Source organism: Phodopus roborovskii, unplaced genomic scaffold (assembly GCF_943737965.1).
Source record: "Phodopus roborovskii unplaced genomic scaffold, PHOROB, whole genome shotgun sequence".
NCBI classification, from domain to species: Eukaryota; Metazoa; Chordata; class Mammalia; order Rodentia; family Cricetidae; genus Phodopus; species Phodopus roborovskii.
In genome coordinates, this window is record NW_026126638.1 from 5220980 (window position 1) to 5230581 (window position 9602).

At 38.8% G+C, this 9602-nt stretch overlaps 1 protein-coding gene across 1 annotated transcript; it reads right to left on the reverse strand.

The window, feature by feature from the left end:
• Positions 1-2887: 2887 nt before the first annotated feature.
• LOC127212891 (killer cell lectin-like receptor 4) lies at positions 2888-9340 on the reverse strand (the record flags this gene model as incomplete). Its single annotated transcript, XM_051173084.1, is given in 5 exon segments — positions 2888-3017; positions 5434-5633; positions 7173-7309; positions 9089-9235; positions 9238-9340. Coding segments are annotated over 5 exon segments (717 nt in total), but the record flags the coding sequence as incomplete, so codon positions are not given.
• Positions 9341-9602: the final 262 nt, after the last annotated feature.

The following is a 9602-nucleotide window of genomic DNA, read 5'->3' on the forward strand; positions in this document are numbered from 1 at the left end:
TTAAGCCAGATGGACTCCACACGTTTCAGGCATTTGAATACTTGGTCCCAAATTGGTGGCTGTTTGGAGAAGATTAGAGGGTGTGGTCTTCCTGGAGTGAGCATGTCACTGGGAGGCAGGCAGGTTTCAAAAACTTTCACTGCATTTAGAGTTAGCTCCCTCTGCTTCCTGCATGTCATTTGAGATAGGAGCTCTCAGTTATTTCTTACACCTTGTCTCTACTCAGCAACCAGAACCCTATCCCTCAGGGACCATAGGCCTAAAATAAACCCTTTCTTCTATAATTTGTCTTGTTTTATCAAACATTAGATACATTTTTTTTTCAAACAGGGTTTTTATGTGTAGCTTTAGCTGTCCTGAAATGTACCCTGTAGACCAGGATGGCCTGGAACTCTGAGAGATCAACCTGCCTCCACCTCCTGGGTGCTGGGATTTAAGGCCAGGCCTAGAAAAGTAATTCTTATATGAACTTAAGAGGAATGGTTGGAAGAGCATGTGTAGCTATTCTAATATCTGACAAGATAAACTTCAAATCAAGACTAGAGAGAGGCAAGAGAGGAGCTCATTCCACAATCATTAAAGAAAAATTCCATGAGGAGGGTATGCCAATAAATATTTGCTGGCTTCATAAAAAGAATTTGGATGGGTTCCTCCATCTGTGTTCTAGGCTTACAGGTAATGGATTTTCACCTAAGTAGAATACAGAATTTTTTAAAAAGTATGTCCCTATAATTACCCAGATTTCCTCGGTGTTTGTTATAATGTCTCCCTTTTCATCTCTGATTTTTATCAATTTGAATTCCCTGCATATTTTGGTTAAATTAGTCAACAGATTGTCAGCTTTGTTAACATTTTCAATGAATCAACCCATATTCAAATGTAGCTGAACAACACTATTGGACTCAATAGGACTCAAATCAAGAAGAAAACAAAACAGGGAGTTGAGTGAATAGGGAAGTGGGAATGAATAGGAAGGAATCAAATGATGAGGAGTGAGTATGATTAAAATGCATGGCAAGAAATTATCAAATAATTTGTATGAATATTAGTTTTAAAAAGGAGAAATCATGGGTTAATGTTAAAAACTTGGTGGGCAAAAAGAAGGGAAATGCAAACTTATAATGGAAACAGAACTAACTCACAGTGCAAGAGAATACAGCTGGGGACAAGAAAGGACTTGAGAGGAGATGAAAATACTATGTTTGGATGTAGTAAGATATTCACTTTGTCCGAACCTGTGGCACTGACCATGCCCATTGGGGACAGGGGTGGGCGTGACCTGGGGGACGAGGTCTGGGGAAGGTGCCCCTGAGTGCTCTCTTGCTTGCTGGACTGGCACAGAGAGCATCTGGAAGCATCCTTGGAGCCAGGAATCTGCTGGTGTTCATCTGTCTCTGCTGTAAGTTATTTCTCCCTGAATATCTGGTGTCAGAAGTGGGATACAGATGTCCACAGATCTGGGGAATCAGGTTTCATCCAGGCTGTGGCACACCATGCCATACTGCTTTTAAGTGCTCACAGGCATCTGCGCTGACCTGAGGACTACATTTGGATTTGATGGAGGACGAGAAGTGTACTTATTAAAGTCCATCGTTCTCAGCTGGGCATTGTGCTCCATGTTTTAATCCTAGCACTTTGGAGGCAAAAGCACTTGGATCTCTATGAGTTTAAGGGCAGTGTTGTCTATACAGCAAGATCAAGGCTTGCCAAGGCAAGAAAATTCATATATATGATCTAGCACACACCTTTAATATCAGGACTCAAGAGGCAGAGACAGGCAAATATCTGATTTCCAAGTCAGTCTGTTCTACACAGGACAGACAGGGTAACACAAAGAAACCCTCTCTTGGGGAAAAAAAAAAAAAAAACTACCATCAACAACAAACCACAAGAAAACATAATAAACTATTCAAAAGTCATTTTGAATTCACTGAATTCACTGAATGCAAGTGAATTTGGAGGAAATGACTAGATTGACATTATCTAGTCAGTGGATGAGTTCATGGATTCTGGGTTAGAACAAATTACTATATAAATAGTAAATGTCCTGAATTTGATCATTTAGTTATGGTATAAGATAAAGTGTTGTCCCTGAAAAATAGGAACATTTGTGCCTTAATTTTGTTTGGTTTGTTTGGTTCTATGACACAGGCTATCACTGTATTCATTTTTTTCCCCCAGCAATCTTGTCTTAGCCATTTAATGCTAAGATTAAATGTGTAAGCCACCATAGCTAGCCAACATCAATTATTACCACCATTTGTATAAGGCCTCAACTTAGCATAGATGAATTAAAGAAGGGTGGGTAGGATAACTGACATCTTGGATAATATATATTCAGCAGTTGCTTGAACTATTCTTGCAACTGTTCACTAAATTTGAAATTGTATTTAATGGCCAAAAGAAATGTTTATAACAATGAAGAAAACTTCACATGAAGTAAAACAACAATCAACTAATAAGAAATGGAAGCCCACAACTACATTATGGTTCTTAATTGTGCTTTCAATTAAGACCATTTATCCTACTGATAATGATAATGAAATACTCAGGCTGCTTATTAGGGTTCTTTATTTAGTTCAATGGGTATTCAAAAAAAAAAAAAAAAAAACAGAAAGAGCAGATTTTTCAGGGGCTGGAGGCGAAGGGTGTCCATGCACTAGAGTAGCTGTTTCTTTTCTCAACCAGGAAGGAAGATGATGGCCTCTGTGCTTTCAAGAGAGACACTGGAGAACATTCCTGACCTCTCCCTGCTCATCTCTCTGTTTGCACAGTGGACTAAGTCCTGTGATCAAAACTCTTGTTTATGAGGAATCACGGATTTTTACAGGAAACACAGGCGCATCAGCACACTCCATTTTACCTTCACCACTCGCTAGAGAGTGAATTAGAGAATGTGCAATCTCTTCTCACAGATACAGTGATAGTGTCGATCACATCCATCATCATCTAGTCTTGTTCTAGATAAAAATGCACATCTTCTAGTGCTATGATTGAATTTCGTTACGCTCAAGTCACTAGAGAACAAAAACAATGGGCAGTTATTTAGTTTTGAACATTCACTGAAATGTCATGATTTTGAAAACTCTATTGGCCAAAGTATACAGAATATGGAACTATTAGTCATAAGTTCATCACTAAAATGTTTTCTTTTCTTTAAATTTATTTTAAAAAATCATCTCTGGGTCATATGAAAATACATCTTACTCCACAGCTACAGTGTTTGGTCAGCAGGTAGAACTCATTTTCAATATTTCCAAGGAATTATTTTATGCTGTCTGCTTTGCCACTTATATATCATCAATAAGCATGCCAGGTAGAAACAAATGTGAGGGGAAATGTGAGAGGAAAGATTTAGAATACAGTCACAGATGACAGCCTATAGCTAATGTTTTGGGCTGTTCCCCCTTTCTTCCTTCCCCACACCCCATAGCTAATGGGTCTTCACTGAAACATGGCCATCTACTGAATTTCTGGTATGCAATACAACTCTGATTTCTGCATGATGGTATATTAGAAGTCACTATGAAACCAGAGATCAGACCTCAGACCCCACACAACAGGAGAGAAGTGACTCTTTCAATGCTCCTCTAACTATACCTCATCAAAATATATTCTATGAAAAAATGTAATTTTAAAATATCAAAATAAAATTTAAAAAAGAATTAAGTTAGATCCACAGAAGATATGAGTTATTAAATGAAAAGCAAAATGCAAGGTAAGGGATACCTCCAAAGGAATTACTGGTCGGGAAGACCACAGAGGTCTCCAACAAACACAGGAAATTGCCATGCCCTTGGTTTTCCACCATAACTATATGGTGACACCCTATTGCTGAAGACACGACATACTTAGTGCCAGGACATAGAAAAAATATCAACCTTAAATCATTCAGGAAATGTATTCCCTTCAGTTAGCTTTCAGTTGGTCAAAGGGTCCTTTGTAGGTTGCTAGGGGATTGTCTTAGTTGGGGTTTCTATTGCTATGAAGAGACACAATGACCTTGGCAACTCTTATAAGGAAAACATTTAATTATAGTTTCAGAGGTTCAGTCCATTATTATCATGCTGGTGAGCGTCGTGGCATACACAGACATGATGCTGACTACATATTGATATGCAGGCTACAGGAAGTAGACTGACATACTCAGTGGTATCTGGAGCCCCCACAGTAATACACTTCCTCCAGCAATATCCTATCTAATCCAACAGGCCACACCTCCTTAAAGTGCCACGCCTTGTGAAATTATGGAGGCCAATTACATTTAAAATACCACAGGGAGAAAAGATATAAATGGTCTTCCCTAGTATTAGACACTGCATGCCACAATGCTGACCTGCCAGGCAAGCTGTGTCTACTGGAACCATTATTATATAATAACTAATTGCTTTCTTATTGGAGTTGAAGGATGCCAAGTTTGATTTTGAAACCCAAATCAGAATCCCATAATTTGAAAGTCATGATCACTAGTGTGGAACCTGATACTCTCATCTTGCTAAGTAGTCATGTGGTCAAATTGCATTCTTAATGTTTGCATTTATGGCCTGATCTGGGATCCTCTCAAACTTTGTCAGAGAAGCTTCTTTTTTGTAATAGGCAGTAGTTAGTGAAAAGAAGCAGAATTGGTCAAAATGCTTAGGAGAAGAATGTGTGCTCAGTTCCAGAGGGGACAACTTCATAAAACCCTTTCCCCAAACACTACCACCAAGACTCAGGAAAGAGGGAAGAGGAAGCAGAAAAATGCAAGAACTAAAAAGGGAGAAAGCACAGTGAAAAGCAATGTTCTGGACCTGACAATTTATGTTAGGTGCCAGCAGCTGGAAAAGGAAGATTCACTGTGGGCAGGATGTGACCACTGACAGGTATCCTTGTTCCTGTGGATGCTCTACCTTGCACCCAGGGACAGCTTCATTTAAGAAAACAAGAGTTAGAGGGGCACATGTTAGCACAGAAGCAGAGGAAGTTGGGGGGGGACATAGAGAAGGATGTGATCATATTTTGTTTTATGCATATGAGATATATTCAAGAAAGAGAAATACTACTGTGAAAGATAATCAATGCATAGTTTTCTACCAAATAATAAATTAACATAAAACTTGGAGATCATAACGATGTAACACCTTGAAATGGAAGGTAGATATGCATGTGTATGTATATGTGAAAAGGTTTTATGTGTATAAATAACAAGCAATCATATAAGCTAACTGGAGAAACAAGTGAAATGAATGTTTCAGATATTCACACTCATAGCATCTATCAGGATGATCCAGTCACTCCACATCTTAAGCTGCTGATTCACCTGTGCCCTCTGCATCTTAGAACATACAGTTCTGAGCTGTGTTCAGTATTACATAACTAAGCAGTCAGCTTCTAGACCATACCTCTTCCCTCTCTAACACTTGCTCAGATACTGCCTTGTGATCTTGTCCTCACCTGTGAGCTCCATAGAAAATGAGGAAAGCCATGTGAAATGAGAGAAAAGTCTTTGCACACCATCCTCCCAACTCCTGCACCAGTGTTAGAGAGTGAGGGCTCAGGAAACTGCCAGTACCAATCCATTGCCATGTGTTCCTTGTATCATATGACAATCCAATCCAGTAATTTTCTGGATTAGTTTGGTTTTGAAGGAACTTCTGTAAGGGAAAAACACATCTTATGACAAAATTTCTGTTTGGTGAAAAAAAGAATAACATAGCAGGTCCCAGCTATTCTTACATCAATCAGCCCTCTGCTGTCCTATCCTCTAGCACTTCAGTCCCCCTGAGTTCATTTTGAAGTGATTTCCCACTAGTAGCTCATGTATACCAAAAACCAATGTCAGTTTCATAAGTTACTTAAAATTGAAACACCAGGTGCCTAAAGATACTGAATTTGTGGTAGGATTTATGTCTATGTTTCTCAGAGAAAGTCTCACTGCTGATCCTTAACTCAAAATATTCCCTGCTCCTGGCTCCTAAAAACAAGCACACTGCATGCATGGCTCATCAGATAATTTCTGGCACTATGTGAAATTATTCCAGTGTGGCACTACAGAAAAATGTGCAAGTATTTGTATGGTAAGTAATGCCCAGTCTTCAAAGCAAATTCATTAAGATGAAAGATCCTGTGTGGAAAGCTGCGCATAGAGCTCCATGCTCCCACGAGGAAGTTGTTTTGAAGTTCAGACCCTGGAAGTGACAGAAACTGAGAATGGAAGGGACACACAGTTGGAAAAATTTAGTATCTTACATGTGACATCCAAGTGGCATGGTGTCTAATTAAATTGCTGAATATATTTCTAAACATGGGTTTAAATTTAATTATGATTATTGTATCAGATGGCAATTTACATTATTATTTGACATTAAAAACGGTTTTATGTTGTCACTGTTATACATGTTTTTAAATTGGTATATAAGTTTTGCCATGCTCTAAATGACAAAGGATCCTGCAAGCTTTTCTCTAGCAAAATACAAGTCTTCATATTAGAAGAAATTTTGTTAGTAATAATTTAAACAGAAAATGTCAGCATCTTGGCACCTTTGTTTTCTTTTAATTACTAATTTCTAAAAAAAATAGACATCTTTTAAAGAACATAAAAGTAGTATGAAGTAAAGATTTTGGACTGTGTCATTGAAAATAACCATGGAGCTAACTGGTAAAACCATTTAATTTCACAGTTCTCATATAATCTCCACTTCGAAGATTGGCCCAGGGGTCAATTACTTTCCCCATGGTCACCCAATTATTCATCTCAGGGAGTCTCACTTCTGGGTTCCAAAGAGCAAGTTAGAGACTTTGGCCTCTCTGGGTGTAGCTGGCACTCTATGGAGATATATAACTGTCAGTCACAGGATAGACTGTACTACTGGTTTAAACTTATTCACGGAAAACATGCTTTTCTGAGGGACTGTTTTGTAGACCTCTGAGAAGGGGTAAGATTTCAAAGACAGGACTGTCGCTTTAGTAAGCAGTCTCCTTATAACAGACCCTGTGTCCCGACTCTAAGCCAGGAGCAGGAGGGAGTTTCCTGGGAGACTCTTACTGCACAGGTTTGCTCACATGACCAGCAAACAATATACAACCCTTGAAGATTTCACTATCAAAAAGCATGCCTAGAATCAGTATCTCTCTATCCCAGGGTTACAGATAGAGTCTCAGAGAATACAGTGAAAAATAAGAGTCTACAACACCAGTTCATCATTGTCGTCTATCTTCAAAAGTGATAAGCTGCAATCCTGACATGTCTGTTTGCATCCATTCCAGCATTTTTTGTTCATGCTGAAATAATAACATTTTATGCCACGGCAAAACATGTCAACATGCTTGCCTAAAACAGAGAAGGTGAATGGTTAAAGTTCTTATTTTCTCACATACTGTTATCAGAGCAATGTTCTTACTTATTAAGCCTCCATAACTGAGTTAATTCTCACAGCTCTCACAAGTTGAGCTTCCAGAATGGTGAGAGATCCCTGTACACACAAGCAGTAGATATCTGAAAACAGTTTACTGTCCATTGTGGATAAATCAGTAGAAAAAAATGTAGCATATGCACACAAAGGAAAACTATTTATCCTTCAAAGGCAAGTAAACCGGCTGGGCATGATGACTTATGCCGATGACCTGAGCACTCCACAGAGTGAGATCACCACCAGCTTGAGGCCAGCCTAGGCTAAGTAGTGACTTCCATACAAGCCGTGGCTGTAAAGAAGATTCTAAGATAAACTAGGCTACAGATTTAAACCTTGTCTCAAACCTCAACATCCCCCCCAAAAAAGAGATGCTCAAACATGGATGAATGTGAGGATGGTGTGTGAAATGAAACATGCCAGGCCCAGGACCATACTTTGTGACTCAACTCAGCTGAGGGTTCTAACCCAGCCTACCCCTAAGAATCAGAGGTATGTGAGCTACCAGAAGTGGCACATGGGAGTGAACAGTTGCTGCTCAGAGGCACAAGGATGACGCAATTCTAGACCTGCAGCAATGCACTGTGCCCTAGGCCATTCACACATATTGTGCACATAAGGTTGTGCTGTCGTCTGTGTTAGAGGCTCTTGCCTTAAGAGAAATAAGAGATGTATGAGGGAGCATTTGAAGGTGTTAGTCTTCTCTCCTGAGTGCATTGATGCCTTCAATACTGTTCCCACATAGCCAACCATGTCAAGTTGAATACATTAAAATGTAGGCATTTTTTTTTATATAACAACCACACCTCAGTGTGATTATTTTGTTTATTGAGGGCCTGGAGAAAGGGCTTGCCTTATTAATAAACTTTATCTCCAACCTTTGCTTTTCTGTGAGGAGGCATCATTGTATATCTCCTGGAACTTGCTGAGCTGTCCAGGTTGTCCTCATAGTTATAATCCTCCTGTCTCAACCTCCTAAGGACAGGGACTATAGCAATATGCTATCATTTACAGATGATGAAGTTATTTTAAAATAACATTTTTCATGGGTCTCGGATATTTAAAAATCTGGCACTTTTTCTTTTCCTAGCACTTATTTTTGTAATGTAGCAGCGTTAAAGGTAGTATTAGTCCTTCCATAATGAAAACTGCCAACCCTATCATGGTAGAGTGAGATCATATGCAAAAATCTCTCTGTAAACTCTAGATTCTGAAAAAAAAATATTTAATACTGAATATAAACTGTGTTAAAATTTATTTATTATTAATTAAAGTTAACAAGTCATCATGATGCAAGGTAAGAAAGGTTCTTTGTAATACTTGATATGTTTTAATCTTTCTTGCCTCATTCACTGTGTCACTGACAGAGTTACACAAGTGTGTATACCATGGGGAAGCTTCCATATGTTCTGCAGGGAGCCTCTCATACCAATGCAGAAGGAACATACACACCAGTACACACACACACACAGAGGGGGGGAGGGAGGGAGGGAGGGAGAGAGAGAGAGAACAGCCACTAAGGTCTAGAAACTATAAGATTCTCTTAATTCAAACAGGGATTTCTGGTGTTCCAGACCCCTAAATGAAATAGGGAAACCCCTAACTATCAACCCCATTGAAAGCTGCTGACTGGACTTCAAATCTTCTGGAGAAAAATCAATACAGAATAATGAATTTTTTATTCAAGATCACCACCATACCTGTGTGCTGATAGCAATCTAAAACAACTTCAATTTTCCTACAGCATCTCTTCTGTTTTCTGTTGAGGGAGTCCAGATGTTTTGTAGGCTTATTTCTCAACATTTCTTTCCTTAAGTAGCTATCATTTTGCATGGTGATATACTCTTGAGATTATTTAGAGTTTTCTTCAATTCATGCTTTTCTTGACTGTACTGCAAAACTGAAAATAGTAGCAGATATAATACAAAAAAAAAGGTCATAAGGGTAAGCATTGAAATTTAAGAAAAAGAGAAAGACCATGTTGACAGCCAACACATAGCATTACTTTAACTGGTAGCTTGACATTTAGAAAGTAACACCTCAATTAAGTCACTATAGGAATGGAAACATGAATTTCTCTGTATCAGGGTAACTTTAATATAAAGTAAACAATACAGAAATGGCACAATTCTCATTGGACCAGAGGGAAAGCAAAATATCCATATATGTAGCCATGTCTTAGCACAGCCTGGCAGGCTTGTGTCCTTTACCTAG